This window comes from Sinohyriopsis cumingii, chromosome 14 (genome assembly GCF_028554795.1).
Source record: "Sinohyriopsis cumingii isolate HCF-2022 chromosome 14, ASM2855479v2, whole genome shotgun sequence".
NCBI lineage: Eukaryota > Metazoa > Mollusca > Bivalvia > Unionida > Unionidae > Sinohyriopsis > Sinohyriopsis cumingii.
The window spans coordinates 16,608,732-16,630,541 of NC_142974.1; the positions used below are offsets into that span (position 1 = coordinate 16,608,732).

Genomic DNA, 21,810 nt, shown 5'->3' on the forward strand with positions numbered 1-21,810 from the left:
CCTGCCAGTTCATCATTTACTGGCACTGTAAATATCATAATTCATGCAGTTCCAGAGTTAAGAATATTTATATTAAGTTCATTTCCAAGAAATTAATTTTATACTAGTCTTTCTGTACAATGCTCCACCATTGTAAAAATTTCTCCCATTAATGATCAAATAAGAATAGGCTGAAAAAAACCTATTTCACTGGTTAGAAGATAGGGTTCTTTTCTTTTTTAAACATATTATAAATATATATAATAATATATATATTCATTAATATATATAATATAGTAAGTGTTTCAAGTGCTGGGCAAAACCAGCTCTGTGAGATGAACAAATCAATTTCAGGAATATATAAGTTTTAATATTTTTATTAAGCCTTTGTGGGGGAAACAATTGCTAGGGTCAGCAGCAAAAATGTAGTCTGCCAAGCAGAAACACTTTTTTTGGCCTTATAGGAAATAGCTTAATCCCTACAGATGACTCCAACCATGGGTTGTTTCTTTCAAACTGCTGTAATGCTGAAAAGATGTTAAATCTAGTTGCTTTATTTTTTCATGTATTCTTTATGCTTGAGTGGTAAACTCCTACTTCTATCACAGAAACCATGCTAAGGCAGTGTTTGCATTATCCTGGTCATTAATTACAGCTCAGTCATATCCTTTAGGCACAGTATACATAGTAATTTAATTTATATTAGACTGTCAGTCATACTCAACATAACCATGATTGACCTAAATATTCAGTGTGATCAAGTCAATTATTCTTTGATTTTACTGTCTCAGATGTCTGTCAGAACAAAGTCCCAACCAGTAGTTTTCATAGTTCATTCTGGAAGTTAAGAGAGCAGTTCAAGAGCTCATAATGGGATGCAGAAGTTGCATCATTTTAAAAAAAAAGAACAACACCAGATAGGTTCCAATGTCCATGCCTTTGTTGTTGTTAAAAAAAAAATTCAAATAACTTCATTATCATCTTTCAGTACCAGATATTTAAATCCCCATGATGGAGTAATGATCCTTCTCTAGAATTGCGTTTTGGACACTAGATTCTACACCCACGTATCCCTCGTATGTTAGGTGTACACTCTATTCAGGACTTGTGCTCCCTGGGACATTTAGTACATGATCAAGGAGAGCCATCTTTATTTACTTTGGTCATCCTTGGTGCTAGAGAGGCAGTTTTCTTGTGGCAGAGAGGATAATAATAATAATAATAATGAATACCAGTGCTTGTGTACTCTCGCACACCATCACACTCTAAAAGTGCTTCCAGTGGAGTGATCCAGCACTCTCACCAGTCTTATTATTCAAAGCAAAAATTTGCAGATGTTTTTTTGAATGAATTTCTCCAAAAAACATTCTCCGGATTTCACGACAGTTGCCTTTCACAAATACTGATATGTTTACAGGTTCCACGATTTTGTTGTGATTTCATCTGTTTGTAAATCGTGTACCATAAACAATCTCGTAAATATTTCAGGAGAGTGAATAACATCCTCATCACCACTAAGAGTTTTTTGTAGCTTATGCATTTTACAAAACAGAAGACCTGAAATACTATTTAAAGATGGTGACATAATTAGTGACTGATTTTGTTGCATGACTAACCTACTTACCATAAAGCCTTCAGAGATCAAAAGATAAGGGTTGTCAGCATGCTGGTTCAGACAGATAAATGCTGCAGATCTGTCTAGATTTTTTCATTGGGTCCTCATATTGATGGTCTGTAGCAAAAATTCTTACCATATACAAAATATAGTGAATTGGCAGTTCACTGAAACAGCTTTAATGTAGGTGAGCATGGGATTACAGGTTTCCCCACACCTTTTTTGTCTATGATCCCTTAATCCTGATGCCAATGACATGCTTTTGCATCCAGGAAGAAAAAAAGCAAAAAAGTATGACTTCTAGTTTTCTTTAGTACATGCCTGTCCATATTTGTGTTTGGCACTGCAGTGGTCATAGATGCTGAAGGTGATTGATAAAAACTATTCAGTTTTAATTAGCATCCAATTTAGACAGTGTATTTGGCAGTAAGGTTTGTAGTTGTCTGCCTTTGTATTAGTCTGCCAGGTTACAATGTTAACACTGTAAACCACTGGTGTAATGAATTTTTCAGGTTAAAGGCTCCTTTGCCATTTGAAAAAAATTGAGTTTCTTACTACATGCAGCTTAATTTATTAAAGAAATAGGGTTTGAAAACATGATGCATGGAGTTTGTACATTAGTACAATTTTGCAGCATGATTAGCTTAGAAAGTAGCAAATTTTGCAATCACACATTCTGAATATAGACCTGTTATGATTGCAGTTGAAAAAAGGAAGTAAAGAAGTTCTGCAATCCGTACAGTTTTTACATACTTAAATATTAAATATATTCTGACCTTATTGTCCAGTTGAAAAACAACCCTGGATTTGGAGAAATTGTGCATAATTCTTGGATCCCCAAACCCCAACCCATTGTTATGCCTTTTCATATCCATCTCAAACCCATCACACTGATACATGTTGGTAGTGTGTTTTTATGATGTGTGTTGACCACTGCCTCTGGTGAAAGGTTTACTTTCTGAACTTGCATATTTGACCTATAAATGATTTGAATGATGGCTATTTGTCATGTTTGTTGTGCTTGTGTTTTATTTTCTTCATGCCCTTGGGTTGAGATATTTCAAAGTTCAGACTTGTTTACATGTGGATAAATTTGGCATGGATGCTTTTAATAGCAGAGAAATAACAAGTTAGTGTGAATTAAAACTTCATCTCCTGTTGTAGGCATGTATTTATTTTCTGAATTAAAACTCCATCTCCTGGTGTAGGCATGTATTTCCTGACAAAGTAGTTGGAATTACTTTAGTATCAATGGGAATTAGTCATCTGATCATTATAGGCAGGATAAATATGGGTGATTTAATAAGAACAGCTTATGTCCATTAGCTGGAAACCAGTGAAATTATACACAGACATCCACCTGTGGCCACATAAAGGCCTCGCCCCTCCCAATGTGTGATGCTGGTTGGCTGACTGTTCCAGTTTCTCACTGCCAACCCTAGCACTTTTTCCCCCATGGTTTAAAAAAAAAAATATTGAATACACATTATTTTTTCTTTTAAAAAAAAGTTTAAAAAATGGGCCTACCCTAATAATAAAGTTAGTGCAATCGGAAATTTGCATATTTTTTTTCTAGGCCTAAACTAACTATAAATTTTTTTCTCTTTAATCAGGGTTAGAATCAAACAAGGAATATGGTAAAACACGCCTTAAAGGACCACAACTCCGAAGCGCTACATGTCTTGACCAGATTCTCAAAGCACATATTGATTATATTATGATGAGATCTGTAATGACAAATCATCAGTCTTAAAAAAGTCATAATGGGGGAGGGGCATAAATCTGGTCTTTCAATGCCCTTTCTACTGTAGCAGGTTACAAAAAGCATCCCTAAATGGTACATAAATTATACCCTCGTTAGATGAGGTTACAGTTCAAAATATAGCAGGTAGCGGACTATTTCTGCGGTAGTCATTATTTTCATTCTCATTTAATATCAGTTGTAGTTTTTATTAAAACAAAAATCAAAGATCTTTTTCTTTCTACAGACTAATTCTTTTTCATGTCTAATGGAGTACAACAAGCACAGTCCTGTATGAAGCAAACACACAGCACATGGGGAACATATCAGCTGGAGTATACAGAACCTGTGGATAATTGAAGATTACTCGTTAAATTATCAGATGATTAATATTTTACTCATTTGAAGCAAACTTATTCACAGCTCCGAAGGTTATCATTTTAAACATGGACTGAACATTCAGAGCTTGTCACGAAAGCAGTTTATATTTATCCTGTGCACCATAATAGAACTCTGTGTATACAAATAAGCTGACAGCTCTTGATTAATGCTTAAAATTTAAAAAGTTCTGCATAATTTAATTTCAGTAAAAACACTTTATGCGTTTCAGCTCATTTTGTTGGCATAAAATATGCAAATACTCATCCTGATCTTTGTTCATTGGGTCTTAAATTTCATTGTTTGCAGCAGACAAACTCCCAATACAGTACACATTTTCACTGAAATAAAATGGTAAATTTGCAATATTGAAATGGTGTCATTGTTCATTTGTACTTGGAGGAATTTCGGGTATATAATAGCTGACTAAAGCTGATTGTGTAAATGCCAGCAACATGTTGTACTAGATACTCCCACAGAAGTCTGGACTGTTTTTGCCTGATGTCTCTTGTTGTTCTAAAACTTGTCAAGTGATCTCAACACAAGTAAACATAAATTTGATAACACTGGTACCGTAGTTATTTAGTGCAATTAAATAAGAGTTGAGGTATAATTTGATGATTTTACATAAGCAAGAGATTTTAATTACTCCTCCACATTTCCTTATGTTAACTATTTATGCATACTGCTCCGATGGCCTCATGGTTAGAACATTAGCTTTGACTGTGGGAGGTCACAGGTTTGAACCCTGGCCAAGTCATGCCAAAGACTTACAAAAATGATACCAACAGTTGCCTCATTAGGCGCTCAGCATGAAGAGGTTAGTGTTAGGACTGGTCGGCCTGGTATCAGGAAAAAATGTAACTGGATGGGACACCATGATACATATTTGTGGCATGATGCCCCCCAGTGCTAGACATCACTATAAACTGCCACACTGCACACCACAGACATCATAGCGATATGACTGGAAAATTGCTGAAGCTGCATTAAAAATCCAAATCACACACACACACACAACTACTTCAGCTACATTACTTCATGACAATATTTAATCCATTCTTCTAATAGGGGCTGGGCTTGAGGCCTTCTAGGGTAATTGGGAACAAAGCCTTGGCCCATTGTGGGGGCAAAAAGATGGAAACAGGTCAGTTTCTATCGCATCTGGTCACACACCTAAATGAACTTCATACCTGCCAATCTTCCAGAGTTGTATTTTGCTTGTCCCTGAAGGTATGCTACATGGATGGCAGTGGGGGTAGGAATAGTGCACATACAAACAAGTGACATTGTACAATTGAGAACAAGTTGGGCCAATAAAAAAAAAAAATTGTTTCTGGTCGGCAAACTGTCCCAGTTTTCATTGCCAACCCTAGTTCTTTTATCTCCCCATTAAATTTTTTTAATAAAAATATAAAATTCCCAAATTTTATTTGTGCATCTAATTGAGCTGGTTTAGCTCAGTATTTGAAGCATCCAGTACATTGTTTTTAAAAAAATACTACCTACACTAGGAAGCGTTTTTTTGTTTTGTATTGTCAACTTGTATAAGCCTTTAGAAAATTGCTGGAAATCTAGATTTGAATAAAAATAAAATATTTGTTTTTAATGATGAATTTAATACCCCACAAGGATTTCAGTAAAAAACTAAAGTAGACTTCTAAATTGGAAATGCAGCCAGCAGGGGTGTAGGATGAGCAATATCCTTTCCCTTGAGATTTATTCTGTCTCTCCTTGATGGAGAAACGCTGATTTTGTTTGAAATGAATATCTTGATTGCATAGCTGATTAAAAGAAGAGGCCAGAGACAATATTCTGGAGAATATGCTTATTTATTATTGATTTTATTTGAATATGATTGTATGCAATATTGGTAGTGAAGGCTGGTAATTGGTTGCCATGTTATGAGGTAGATTATCCTAAGATATCCAATATTTCACACGAGTATAAAGAATAAAATCATCTTTGCAAGAGAGAATTTTACAGCATGGTTTATATATGTAATGTGTATTGTTAAAGGACACATTCATTTCTAAAAGAATTAGAGGAAGCAGACTCACTTTCATTAGACACATTTTTACATGTCATAGCACGTATTGCATTCATAATGCATTTTACATTATATAGTGAGGGTTGGTGGTTCTTTCCGGGGATTTCCCAGTTTCTTCCTCCACCATTAATACTGGCCGCCATGTATAGCCTATCGCGTGCTGAAAAATGGCGTTAAACCCTACAACAACAACAACAACAATATTATATAGTACACACATTGTGGATTACAGATTGCCCACTCAATCGGTGGAGGTGGATAAGGTCACGGTACTAAGTGTCCACTACGAGTAGTGTATCTCCACTAAACTGATCTTTGCTAACCCTACCTGCACCTAGGCGGATCGAACATCTATATCAGGTTTTTTTGTCCTAGCGACATCTGTTGGATTTCATGTGTTGCCTCCCTTAGTATGTAATTCTAACCAATAGCGTGGTGCATTGTACTTTGGCCGACAACGCTGCTGGCAATTGACCTAAAAAGGATACTTTGTAAGTTTAACGTCAAAAGTATAACTATGTACCAGAGGGAAGCTATTACAGGTCTGTTTGAGTGAAACGTATTTGCGCAAACATGGACTGGCACTGGAATCATGCATATTTATCAGTCCTTTCAAATTGTGTGCTCCCCTTGTCTCGATCACTTGGGAACAGTGTTCATATTTGAACAACATAATTTGGATTGGATGCAGTGGCTAGCAACGATGCCATAAACCTGACCATGGCAGTTGTCCCTATCATACTGTTACCTGTAAAAACAACATGAGACAACATTTCTTGTGGTATTTATCAGTGGCTTAGCTAGGGATGCATAAAGATGAACACGCATAACAATAAAAGATGTGAGGTTTTAAATTTATTGGATATCTTTCTACCCCTGTCCATGACGAGCATCGATCAGAAAATTGCCTATCTACAACCTACAACCGTGTTGATTTGTTAATGTATATGAGCCTGTTATCATGTAGAGATGCAGAAATTTGCATACTGTTCTACACCAGGTGGTAACTTCGATGTTCAATAATTGTATTTCATAAAAGTGCTTTGTATACTGGTTATTAATTTGTCACAATTTCTATTTTATTTTGTTTTCATACTCTTTCCAAGGCCCACTTTTAATAAGTTACTGAAAGCAGTAAAACAGAGTAAATGAAAAATAGATTACAAATAAAAGCCATACCATCTGCACTGTGCATGTACAATTAGGAACACCACAACATTTTGAGATGCAATTTCTAATTCTTTTCAGTGTTTGTTGTACAAGAGTAATGGGCATTGTATATGAAAATAAAAGGGAAGATAAATGAACCAAGCAACAAAAAAAGGCTCTTCTGTAGCCTTGCCCTTGAACTTTGAAACACTGTTTATCAGAGAGTATGACAATTTTTTCATGTGTGGAATTGTGTTGCTGTATAGACTGTTGCATTCATTCCATAAAAGTGATTTCAATGAAAATTAGTTACCGTATATAATCGCTTATAAGTCAAACTCCAAAGATCCTGAAATATCATAGCATGCTGCACCAGCATATTACTGTCTATTTCATTTGTTCTGCTGATCACTCCTTACAAGCTGCACAGGCCCAGATCTGCCGGTAGATTATGTGGTGGCAGGTTTGGGTCTTCACACTTTGCAGTTGGCTTGTCTTTTAAGTGAGCATATATGGTACTTTCTGTCATCACTTTTGTGAATCTACATGCTATCACCAGGCATGGAACAGCATTTTTAGTTTGAATTCAGCCTCCTGCCTGAAGTCAAGATTGTTCAGTCAGAACTCTTCCTACTAAACTATTGTTCATTGTTGCGCTTGATGTTAAAAAATGTATGCCTTTTTGAAAAATAATTTTTGGAATGAGAAAAAGCACATTGATAGTTCTCATATTAAAAGTTCTCATATTAAAACTGGTTTCAAGCATTATATGGAAAACTAAATATCATTTTTTATTTTCCCAATTAGAGACTGACCATTTAAATCAAATTGGAAAATAAACTATAATGACCTCGATTCACATCTAGATTTATTTGTTCTTTTTCTAAAAGTCAGAACAAGTGTATTTCTGAAAGTCAGAACAAGTGTATGTTTCTAGTTTTTTTTTTCTAAAAGTCAGAACAAGTGTATTTGTTTCAAGCTATATTCCCTTCCCTCCATGTCTCTCTGAGCCCACTCCTGCCCACATCAGTAGCAAAATAAGCAAATGGAAATCTTGAACGACTTTAGGTAGACAACTGTAGATCCCATAACTATTGGTTGGTGTTGGTCTTCCATGCTTCAAAATAAACACGGTTAAATGAAAATGTCTCCTGTTGTCATTTAACCAATTACTAAGAAGATTGTGGTTTATGAAAAATGAATGCAGACATTTGGTGACCACATTGGTGTAAGTGACACATATCAAGTATATGTATAAATGATCATAAATATAATTATATTTGTAATATTCAAGTATTTAAAATTTGTGATAAGAACAAAATAGTTTTTGATTTATTGTGTCCTAAAGAATGAAAGCATACTGTTAATATTATTAAAATCATAACAAGATTACTCGGGATTTTCAGAACCACTCTGGTGGCCTAGTGGTTGAAGCATCCGCCTCAGATATGGGAGGTCGTGGGTTTGATCCCCGGCTGAGTCATACCAAAATGGTACTAACAGCTGCCTTGCTTGGTGCTCAGCATTAAGAGGTTAGTGTTGGGACTGGTTGACCTGGTGTCAGGATAATGTGACTGGGTGGGACATCATGCTACATGTCTGCGGCATGATGCCCCAGTGCTAGACATCACTATAAACTGCCACACTGCAGACATTGTAGCGATATGACTGAAAAATTGTTAAAGCTATGTTAAAAATCCAAATCACACACACAGAGGATTTTCAGTACATTCCTTGCTAATAGAAACTCTCACTGCCAGTACAATGATAAAGTAGTGATACATAAATCCAGGAAAATATACCAGTATATACTGGTATACTGTGCCTGGTCTGTTATGATCCATTGTCCATTTTGCATACTCTATTCAGCATTGCTATTTACAACTTTTCAGAAATGGCTCAACAGAAATTGACCAGATTTAAAGAAAGTGTTTATTCATATTTGTTCAAATAGTACTGATCTGCCATCAGATTTCTTCATTGTTGCTAAAATAAGAAATGGCTTTAAATTACGTCTGGAAAACTGCTTACCATCATTTGACAAAATTTTCCAAAAAAGCAACCAGACTAAAAAACGTTTTCAGACTAGTTTTTGTTTGTTGACCTTAAAAAACATGCAGAGAAATTTGATGGAGGGACTCAAATCTGCAGCCATCTGGTCACTTGGATAATACTATAACAACTGAGCCCCTGCAACTCTTGTGGGAGATCTCAGTTGAGACTGAATTAATGGGGCTAAGGACAGACCCAGGAATCCATACTGATGCCAGATTAACTACCCTTGTAATGCTGTATAAGTGTATATGCTTTCAGGGTTGGGCTTTGGACATTTTCTAAGTTAATTATAGCCAAGTCCTTGAGCGCTTGAAGAGATGAAGGTAACACTGCTGCTTATATCAATAACTTGTCATTTTATACAGAGACAGGGATCGTATCTGTGATTAAGAAAGAAGATAATTAATTGTTGCTATTTACTGTACTTCAGTTTGTATTCAAGAGATTTTTGGCAGATTGCTTGGGGATATGAATGGTTTTGTAGTTGCCCACACCCCCTTGGGGTTAAAGATCAAGGTCAGCATTTCTATTTACCCAAAATTAGAATTGGATTTGTTTGATGTAATAGATGAGTTGTACATTTTTCACTTCCAACATTTGCTGAAAGTTGTTTTGGCAACATAGTGTGCATGGATTGTACAGTGTAATAAAATGTTAGGTACCTTAAGTCTGTTGAACTCCTAAATGTTTTCTTTTGACTATTGTTGCGCTGTGTATTGAGTAGTGTTCTCTTTAGCATTGCAGGTACTTGGGTTGTGACCTGATTTTAGGGTCCTTTTTTTGCTGTGTTTTACCATCATTTGAAGTTTTCTCTATTGCACATGCATGGCGTTTGATTTTGTCTAAATTGCAATCATACTTGTGGCACAACCTGCATTGTCTTAATTGTGAAATGTTTAATGGAGTGATCCTGTCGAGGCTGTCATACAGGATACACATTCAAGATAATCATAATAACTTGTAGGAAGCTTCAATGAATGTTTGTCTTGGGGAACTCCCCAAATTTGTGCAGACCAATGGAAGGGCATGGATGTCTACTGTGGTTACTAGTTAAAGGGAATATTTCTATTTATAGTAAAATTGTGTTGTATATCTAGGTCAAGCTGTAGACTGAATTAGTGTTTATACCATGTATGCTCATAAGAGTAACTGCAAACAACATATACCCACATCTTTTGATCTGGGTATTCGTAATTTGCATTTTGGCTCAATTTATAGGTGAGCATACATGGCACTGTAGGTCATAGTGTACAGAGAATCCATTAATTCTCTTTTGCCTTTAATGATTTGTCTCTACTCCCATGCTTTAGCAGGGGATACTGTGATATATTCTCTGCCTGTCTGCCCATAACTCCCCAAAACTGCTGGGTGGACTATCACCCAACTTGATATATAAATAGATGTAGCTTTTGAGATAACTTCATAAAAGAGGAATATATGAAAGTTTCTAAGTCTGTGGTCAATGATCTGTTGGATGTGTTGTAGGTCTTGTGAGACACTTGTACAAAAACTGAAAGGAAAGTGAACTTTTTTGAATATTTTTTTGAAACCAAACTTTATACACAAACTCATGGGGGTGGGGGTAAATAAAACCATGAACTGGTTTGATAACATGAGAACTTGTTGTTGTTCTAGGGTTTATTGCCATTTTTCAACACAAGATAAGCTATACATAGTGGCCATGAGAACTAGTTGTGGTTTTGCAAAAAATAAGTTGTTTCCCTTTACTGTACTTAAATTCATAAATTTTACAAAGGAGTCCACTTGTTTCCATAGAAGTACCATTGATAGTTGGTTTCTTAATTTTTTTTTATTTGAAGTGACTATGAAATCTTTCAATACTGGTATGCAACAAAGGAACTTGAGTTTAGAGCATATGTCAAGGATTTGGGGTTAGAAACCCTGGAGCATAACCCAAAAGATGAGGCAAATTGTGGGTGGGTTACAAGTCACGAAATATGCTCCGAAAGGAGAGGGTAGTGGTGGTTGAATTAAAAAAAGGTTGGTGATCTGCTGTGGTGAGTTAGAGAGAGAGAAATTAAAGCATGCATGGGAATGAGAGTTTTTATGAGTATTCTTCAGCTCCCTGAGACAGCTCTCTTTAGTTATTATAGCTTATTAAGTTTTTCTTTCTGTATTTTGTAGTGCAACTAGAACTTCCAGGTTATTTTGTATCATTGTAGAGCTACATCTGTCTACCTTTCTGTAATACCACCCACTTTAGTGCATCATACATGAGCTTGACACTGCAACGCTTGGCAGCAGGCTACTACCTCCTGACACGTAAATGCAGCACCAGGGGTTAATGAGTTATGGAGAAATTGGATTGTCATGAAGATATATGATCATCCATAAATTGCAAACCTGGCATAAATGTTGATGTATCTTTTGTTGTATGCATGCTTTGTTTTATCTGTAAACTACATTCTTAAGTTCACTTTAAATACGCTTATTAAAGTGCGGCACTTGTAATAAATTAAAATTATTTTCTCTCTTTTTTGCTGACTGAAAAAGCATGTTTTGTGTGATACTGTGATATATAGAATAAAGTTGTTATTTTCAAACATGTTGGTGAGGAGTATATAGCTAAAGTATCATAAGATGGTACAAATAATTCAATGATATGCAAGATTGATATAAAACAAATTGTCTATGCTGGTCATAGAGTTTATCCAGCCTATCTATGTGTCTGTCTCTCAGTTCTTATGTTAGATTTTGCATTTAGGTCATATCAGAGACACATACCTGTTCCATTAACACATTTCTAGTTTAAGAAAGAAAATATATATATATATATATATATATATATATATATATATATATATATATATATATATATATATATATATATATACATACACACACACACACACACACACACACACAACACTAAAAAAATTTAAATGATCAAAATATGAGTGAGGTTTTGATTGCTTACCAGTTTGTTTTATAAAATAAGTTATGACCAAATTATGATTAATACTGCAGGTATATAGGACACAGTAGAATGTACACATGGACTCCATGTAAACCAATGTTAAAGGTCATGTGATCCACCAAGTGCATCCCAGTTGCCTTATTTCCCAGGGTAACACTGGTCAGGACCTCAGCTCCCAGGAGTAAATGTCAGAAGTTCAATGTTTTATGATTTGTCTGACATTTGTGCAGCTGTTTGTAGTTAGGCACTGACATATTCTAGTCACACCCAAGAGCCATTTAGGGAAGGGTGAAACAAGGGGGGGGGGGTAGTGTTCTTGTGTGTAAGAGATCAGGTATTTAAAATGGAAATAAAATAAAAATAAAAGTATGATCCATACATTTACAATGAGCCCACATTAGTGCAAAGTGAGATGTAGTACAATGGCAGTGGCTGTGTTATAGGTAACTGTTGACATATTTTGAATATGGACTTGGCATGCATGCCCATGCCTGCTCCTTATTAGTAAATATTCGGCTATTTTAGTGTTCATGTAATGTACACAGACTTATTATGTCCCTCCACAAGTGTTATCCTTATTAGTAAATAAACAGCTGTTTTAGCTTTCATGTAATATACAGACTTATGTCCCTCCACAAGTGTTATCCTTATCCAGCTGTCTCTTGCATTAGCTCAGTTTGGTGGAGCATAAGTAATTGTAATAGATGGATTGCTGGTCCAGCATGGACATAGGCCTGACCTGGTTGACTCCCTTGGTGTGTCTTTGGGAAAGGCACTTTACTCACGTTTGCTTGGATGATATAGTCAATAACGTGTCCTAAGTACTGTTGAAACCATCCAAGCCCCCCAAACTCTTATCATATCTTGGTTAACTGCTGTGTTTAATCATTTTTAATCAGTGTGGTGGTGACTTTTATTAAAATTTAAAATTTATTTGGTATCTGATGAAAATACAGTACAGATGAAGTGGAAGTCACTCCTTTTAAGGTACTTGTTGTTTTGTGGTCAGATTCTCCAGATAACAAAAACATTTATTTGTATCTTATTATCATATTGAGAAATCTCGTGCAACACTGTAATGTGATGGCTTTCAACATCACATCACAAAGTCATGTAGAAATGCATTGAGTTTTGATGATTAAAAAAATATCAAATTCATGTTTATTAGACAGTCAGATTATGAAACATGCTAAAAATTACACTCATTTCAGATTTTTTATATTGAATGAACATGAAACATGTCATTCGACTAATCATTGTGAGAACAGTACATCATCCATCAGGAGCAGTATAGGCTGACCTAAATGTATACCTAGTTTTTCATTATTATCCGGGGTTGAAATATAATCACTTACAAAAAGCCCCAGATAATTGAATTTTTGTTCTTGTTTCTGTTCCAAGACAAAAAACTTGATAAAACTTGCTTGTTTAAATAGCTTCAGGTTGATGTAGCATTGATTCCCTAATAGAAATGATGTCCTTGAACAAGGTCAAGATCAGAGTCTTGAATTATTATTTTTTTGTGCCCAAGTTTTATGTCTGTATTTCAAAGTTTTCTCAGCTTCATTCCTTATATAGCTTGAAAACATAGTCTACAGTAGGAGCTCAGTTAGGTCATGGATTGGTAGTCTACTCTAGGATAGGGACTCGGGTACTTAATGGATTACCTGTCAGAATGTCAGGTGCACTCTATGGTCTGTGTAAGTAAGAAAAGCAGGAATTTGTGTTTATGCAAAATAATTAAATGATTATTTACATGACTTATAGTTTTAGATTTTGAAAATGGTGATGATATTAGAGACAAGATAGATTTGGTTTCTCAAATTAGCAACAGTAACTTGTATATAGATTTTAAAGAAATATGGTTTATACTTGAACCCTGACAATCTTTGCTAACCCTTACACATAAACTACATTTATTTAACATTTATATTTTGAGGAAGAGGTTGAAAGTGAGTGTGATTCTGATTAGACATGTTATAATCATTTATATTTTTTTCAAATCAAGTTCTAGTCAACTCATTAGTGAGATATCAAATGTTCAATGTAGGAAACGAAGATCTGTGTAAGCTGGTTGTAGAAATGTGATATCAGGATGTCTCCTGTGAAGTCTGCTAGGCTGATATATATATATATAGAGAGAGAGCTTTTGAATTTGAATTTGGTACAGTGAAAAGAAACCTTTAACACATTAACCCCTAGCGACGAGTTAACATGGCAGGATGTAGTAGCCTACTGCCGAGCTCTGTAGCTTCAAGGTCATGTACGATACAGTAAAGTGGGTGGTATTATAGAAAGGTAGACAGATGTAGCTCTACAATGATACCAAATAATCTGGAATATCTAGTTGCACTACAAAATACAAATTTAAAAAAAATTATATTTTGGACCCTTTTTTTTTTTCTGCCCAAAATTTGTGATTGGTCGGAATCCGAATTTGTGTCTGGATTTTAGACTTTTTGGTCTCAGATCTAAGGCAAACAGGTATGAACTGCAAACAGACAGATGAGCCTTTGCAAAAAGTAGGGTAAGATGGGCATTTGGAATAAAGAGTGGTCTCCATACAAAAATAATGGCTCCGTTTAGCAAAAAAAAAAAAAAAAAAAAAATCCAACTTTTACCCTTCTGTTCATGCGCAAGTCAAATAGCCAGTGAAAAACGATGTTTCTAACACAGCTAGGCAGTATGTTATTGAAAGATGACCGGTGATTTGTTTTCGAGTCTATTCAGAAATAGCTTTCAAAATGTGTTTCCTACTCGATTTTCAGGTGAAAATGACAAAAAGCTCCAGGGGTTAATGTGTTAAGGAAATATATAGCCTAGACATTTGTTTGTTTGCTCTACCAGCAAATTCCCCAATGTAGCTGCCGCCTACCCTACACAGCTACAACAATATTGCCATTTCGTTTCTACAATTCAGCTCTTTCAAAGATAATTTGGACCTCAGATTTGGCATGCAACTCTGTATTGATGAGACCATGTGCGAGTTCGATTTCCAGCATTCCTTGACATTTACAGGTGTTAGCCCCCCCCCAGTTATCTGCTGTTTTGACTTGGGTTGGAAGTTGTGCGATGAAGTAAATTTTGTATGTAGCTTCATGTTCACAAGGTCTTGAACAAATTCAGTTTCCTTCATTCGGTTAAAGGAGTTGTGACCATTTTTGGCGTCTTAACTCAGTAACACATCAATCCCTGGAGGTTTGTCATTTTCGCCTGAAATTAGAGTAGAAAACACATTTTGAAAGCTATTTCTGAATAAATCCTAATAAATCAACTTCCAGGTGATTTTCCAATAACTTAATGCCTAGTTGTGTTAGAAACATTGCCTTTCATTGGCTATTTGGCTCACGCATGAACAGAAGGGTTAAAGTTGGAGTTCTTTTTGTTTTGTTTTTATTTTGCTTAATGGACCTGTTATTTTTTGTATCGAGACTACTCTTTTTTCCAGATGCCCATCTTATCCTACTTTTTGCAAAGGTTCATCTGTCTGCAGTTCATACCAGTCTGCCTTAGATCTGAGACCAAAAAGTCTAAAATCTGGGCACAAAATCGGATTCCAACCACGGGTGAATTTTGGGTGGGAAAAAATATGGGTCAAAAAATGAGGTTTTTCCCTCTGTATTTTGTAGTGCAACTAGAAATTCCAGATTATTTGGTATCATTTACTGCATCGTACATGACCTTGAAGCTACAGAGCTCGGCAGTAGGCTACTACCTCCTGCCATGTAAACTCGTCACCAGGGGTTAATGTGTTAACCCCTGAGTCAAACAGCTAGGCAGTCCCCTACAGCATACTTGCAGAGATCACCTAGAGCACTGTTAACCTTACCAGTGCCTGTGTCCCTGGGACTTGCTGACAGCATTTGGCTTGCAGATTTGTATAGAGAGAGCTACTTGCAATAAATTTGTTATTATTTTATTTGCATTCGTTTAATTAAGCTGACAGTTGGCACATCAGTTCTCAATAAAATTACATACATAATGGTACTTGCTACATGCAGAAGTAACTCTCATACATAAAGGTGAAAACAAATGATGTACTTAACAATTTGCTTCTCTTGCCATGAGTAATCCATAAAATCCATTATGAATTCACACAGAATTATTAACACCATCAACACATAAAATAATTCTATTTTATTATGTACACAGAAATTCCACTTGTCATCTCTCTTGTAAACTTAACATCCTATGAATACTGTGCACAGATAGGCATATTTTCCTTGCTCTTTACTTACCTTTCTTCCTTAGAATTCTCATTGAAAATTTAAAAACTAATAAAACACTTAACAAACCTTGAATTATGAACACTCATGCTGACAAAATTTATTTCCCAAACATTTATTTAACGATTCGTCAAAAGATCTACATGATATGGTTTAAAGCAATCCACACACAAATGAATATTACAATGAATACACATATTCATAACTTCCCAGCGTCGCTTTTGTTTACTGTATTGTCAACATCTCCCCCTCTTTTCATCATTCTTAGGATAGTGGCCCCCTGTGTTTGTAGCTGGTGCTACTATATCATTTTCCTGGTAGTCTCCAATAAGCAGTTTTGCCAGATTCATCTTCAACTAATCTATGTGCTTTTATCCGTCTGTTCTTGCTCTGCTTGACATGTTCTGATTCTCTCATTAGTATGAATCCGTTGGTGACTGCAATATCAAACAAAGACAAAAACAGGTACAACCACCATTTTTTGACTGCTCTGTATGTACTGTACTGTATTCTCAGCTGGTCTGCAGTGTCCACTCCCTTCATGTTATTGTTCTACTCTGGCATAGATAGATGGTACTCTGATGTCCCTGACTTCTCCATTTCTGGATTTGCGCTGTACTGTCTTCTCTATGGCTGCCGGATCTTCTGCTGTTGATAGAGTGTAGATGTGCTTCTTGTCCATCCAAACATAGGTTGTTAATTCCCCTCGCTGTACTGTTTTTAATTCCCCTTGAGATGCTGTAAAGGATAGCCTCTTCTGTTAGATCTTACGGTACCGCGTGCATACATACCTTTCTGTAGAAGCTTTTCGAATAAATCTGGACTGGTGAAATAATTGTCTACATTTACTATGTGGTTTCTTTCCCAAATCTTTTGTGTTAGGTCCATAACGACATGTGTTGCTAATCCAACTTCTCTGATACCTGCGTTCTTACCTGTATAGACTTGAAATTCATTGATGTAGCCATTCGTTGGGTCAGCCCTCATCCAGATCTCGATTCCATACTTTGTTGGTTTGGCTGGTCGATACTGGCGAAAAGCTAACCTACCTCGAAATTTTATCATGGCTTCATTTTCACGTACATTTTGATGATGATTGTAGTTTTCTAAGCAGCTGTTTTGAATGGCATCATACACTGGCCTCACATGATGCAGCTTGTCATGACCTGGTTGAAGCCTGGGAGGATTTTGATGACTATCATTTATGTGAAAATATTGTGATATTTTATCAAACCTATCTCTCCTCATTATTCTTCTAACACTTAGGTTTCCAAATAGGGCATCTGTTGACCAGTACATGGCTGTCTCAGGGAGCTGAAGAATACTCATAAAAACTCTCATTCCCATGCATGCTTTAATTTCTCTCTCTCTCTCTCTAACATCTTTCCAGTTTGGGTCTTCTTTCTTCTCCTGCTTTCGTCTTGCAGAGAGATTGGTCTCACCTACAATCAGCTGAATCAAAAATGCTGGGGAAAAAAGCTCCAAAAATTAAATTCATTTGCATCAGGGTCTAAATTCATTGTTGGCCCTGGTGTTGGTCCTGTATATGGCCTTGTGTCAATGTGTGTTTTATCATTTAGGATCCATCAGTCAGCTCTTCTTTCATTTTTTTCTTCTTCTCCATCCTCTTCAACATTCTCATTCTCCTCACTACTGCTGTTATCTCCAGTAGTTATTTCAATGTCACTATCAATCTCGTCTGATGAAAATCCAGAAAATTCTCCATCAGAGTCTGTCGAGAAAAAGTCTGCTCCCAGTGGCTGATTCTCGTCAGTTTGCATCATTTTCAGATCTATATATTTTCACTATTTCTGCTGCTATTGAAATCAGTTTTTTTTCCCTTTGTTCAGCAATGTTTACTCTAAGCTAAAATTTTATTGGTTAAACTGCCTGCATAATTGGGAAATGGCTTCAAATCAACCAATGGTTTGCGCCGATTTAACTTTTGCAGGATACAGGCCTAGACAAATACTGCCACTCCAGCTCGGTGCCCAGGATACAAGCTAGGTAAACTCAGCCATGTTATCGAGGCACTTGGGAGATACGGGAGGTAAAGTATGACAAGTTATCGAGGCAGCAGGGGTTAAAGTATTATGGATTTGGTTTTTACAGCATAACTTGACTCAGGTGTGTGGATCTTCAGTCACATTCAGGATGGGGCTTTACATTGGATGAGCTTAGTTTCCTGCTCCGGTGGTTTAGTGGTTAAAGCATCCGCCAAGGAATAGGATGCAATAGGTTGCAATTTTGAACCCCGGCTAAGTCATACCAAAGACTTTTAAAAACGGTACTAGCAGGTGTCTTGATTGCTGCTCAGCATTAAGAGGTTAGTGTTAGGACTGGTCGGCCTGGTGTCAGGATAATGTGACTGGATGGGACATGATGCTATATGTCTGTGCCATGATACCCCAGTGCTAGACATTGCTATAAACTGACCCACTGCAGGCATCATAGGGATATGACAGAAACTTGTTTCGAGCTATGTTAAGAATACAAAACAAACACACCCAGTTTCTAGGAGACCATGACATCATTTAAAGAAGTTAGGTCCCCTGAATGCCCATTCACCAAACATCTGTTCCTCGATGTTAATTCACTTTGTTCAAGGCCGTGCTGAACAAATTATAGTCAGCAGGCCCTTTGTGAGGGATCCATAGTTAATAGGTATTAAATCGCATCAACATATATATGTGAGATTCTTGTATCTTATCACCATATACATCATAGTGTTGGGAATCTGATGAAATTTCATGGTGGATCACAATTTTGATAGCCGATTGAAGATAGATTTATTATGTGCAGTCAGTTTTGTCAGTGTGATACATTGTAAAAACCAAGGCTGCTTCTGCAATGGTCAGAATTCTCAAGACAGCAGAGCTTAATTGGACCAAAGTCAGTCACAGAAATTGTAGTTAATTAAAAGGTCATTTCATAGAAAATAATACTTGAATAACTCAATTAATTTAAATAGCAGTAATGCATTACACATCATGTATCGAACATCCTGTTACTGTATCATGAATCTGTTTTGTTACAGGACTGGCAATTTGATGATGGGTCACCTCCACCAACCAGCATTGTAGAAGATTGGCTTAATTTATTAAAGATACGATTCCGAGAAGAACCTGGTTGCTGTGTTGCTGTTCATTGTGTGGCTGGACTTGGAAGGTAACAGCTGAGTACTTTATTATAGCCATACTTTTATTAGGTGCATTGTGATTGATCATGTCCATCTGTGCATCCATCTGTAAACCTTTGCACGAATCACTTAATTTATCTTATAGTTCTCAAATTTGATCCGATGTCCAAAAAGGGAGAGTAGATAAAACATTTTGGAGCCTTTATAAAACCCCTTGGGGAGGAAGGGATGTAATGTGGTTCATCCTAAATGCAGGAGAAGGGGCTGAAGGAGGAAGAAGAGAATGAAAATAAATAATAGATTACTGATTTTTGCAATCCGTTGTATTCTTGCTGCACACAAAATGAACCCATATCTGACAATGCACCAGTAAATTCAAACCGGTGTTCTGTTCCAACTAATGTATTTAAGGGAACAGCCTTACACTTTTCTTCTGGTCCATTAGACTCTCACACTGACATACTATCATTAACCCTTTTCTACTGGTCCACTAGACTCTCACAGACATACTATCATTAACCCTTTTCTACTGGCCCACTAGACTCTCACACTGACATACTATCATTAACCCTTTTCTACTGGCCCACTAGACTCTCACACAGACATACTATCATTAACCCTTTTCTACTGGCCCACTAGACTCTCACACTGACATACTATCATTAACCCTTTTCTACTGGCCCACTAGATTCTCACACTGACATACTATCATAAACCTTTTCTACTGGCCCACTACACTCTCACACTGACATACTATCATTAACCCTTTTTACTGGCCCACTAGACTCAAACACTGACATACTATCATTAACCCTTTTCTACTGGCCCATTAGACTCTCACACTGACATACTATCATTAACCCTTTTTTACTGGTCCATTAGACTCTCACTGACATACTATCATTAACCCTTTTCTACTGGCCCATTAGACTCTCACACTGACATACTATCATTAACCCTTTTCTACTGGCCCATTAGACCCTCACACTGACTTACTATCATTAACCCTTTTCTACTGGTCCATTAGACTCTCACAGACATACTATCATTAACCCTTTTCTACTGACCCACTAGACTCTCACACTGACATACTATCATTAACGCTTGCAGTTCTCAGCAAGATCTTTAAGTACTGAATTGTTGGAGAAAAGAAATGAAAATTGCACTCCGCTTTTAAATTGTCTGTCTTTTAATTACTGTACATAATGTATACACAAAACTAGTATAAATAATGATTCATGAAGTCTGAACTTTATGAAGGCGCATTTGTAACTCTGTCATATTTGCATTTATCACATTTGTAGATGCAAATACAGGTAAAATTAAAAATTACCTTTGTATTTTATATGTAGTTTTGTTTCTTTTTTAATAAAAAGACACGATGAAAAAAAGAACACTATTCTTCTGGCTTTGTATGCCTGTTACATATTTATATTTGGGTTTTGAAAATCACAAATTTAGAATAGGTAACAGTTAATAAAGATCCAGTCCGGGCATACAGTATGCAAGTTTACACCCTAAAGTCAAATGGTGTTCACAAAACTGTTATTTAACAGTTTCTCTTGTTATTTGTGTAGTACATTTTTTATTTTATTTGTATGTCATTGTATGTTCACTTGTGAGCATTCACATAGTCACCTATCAAGTTCATTACTGTTCATGTTACTCTCTTTGATTATTAACAAATATATCTCTCTACTCATTTGTTTCTGACACATGGGATTGATAATGCATTCACCTGCCCAGAAAAAACTGTCAGGTCTATTCACCGGACTCTGCCAAATTCAATGCAAAAACAGTTTACTTCATCAAGTGTGAGTTTTTTTGTGTGGCTGTTGTCAGTCAAGTCTGTCCCATAAATATTTGTTTGATCTACAAATGAATGCAAGAAATCCTTATTAAAGAATGACGTTTAACAGAGATCAAATTAATAGTGATGATTAATTGAGGTGAAGCCATTACTAAATGTCTTAATGCATCAATACTCTTTCCATATTGATACCCGTATCAGTTTAAGAGGTGAATAATTGATACAAAATTATACTTCCCCTATAGTAGTTACTTTAGTCTTCAGTTATTACAAATTATTAGTTTGCAGTTTTATTCTTCAAGTTAAGAATTCATCTGAGACAGCTAGGGATATGCACTGATTTGTCATTTCTCAAATATAAAAAAATATTGACTCAGTTGCTTTCTACAAATTAACACAAAATTTGACTAACTTGTATAATTTGAAAACTTGACACCCCCCACCCCCCACTTCATCCAGGGTAAAACAATAACCATTAATCAGAACAAGCTGAAGTTATTCATTGCATGACAGTTTGGAAGCATTGCATCAGAACTCAATACATATAGATAAAAGCAACAGCTTTATGCAAAAGTGACTGCTAAATGATGGATGTACATAATTGCTGGTACAGTTAAAAAAGCACCATGGTATAAACCACCAATAACAAGTTGTGGTAAGTTGGTATCCTGGTAATACAGTACACACTTATTGGAGAGTATGACAACTTCAAGTAAATTTGGTATTCATA

At 36.1% G+C, this 21,810-nt stretch overlaps 1 protein-coding gene across 3 annotated transcripts in view; it reads left to right on the plus strand.

Annotated features, from left to right (window-relative positions):
• LOC149783325 (protein tyrosine phosphatase type IVA 1-like) overlaps nt 1-21,810 on the plus strand; it is a 92,827-nt gene that overhangs the window by 64,627 nt on the left and 6,390 nt on the right. For all 3 annotated transcript variants that reach the window (XM_089931544.1, XM_089931545.1, XM_089931546.1), the window contains one exon: nt 19,169-19,299. In XM_089931544.1, coding sequence (XP_089787670.1) covers nt 19,169-19,299 — 131 coding nt within the window. The remainder of the gene's footprint in view (nt 1-19,168; nt 19,300-21,810) is intronic.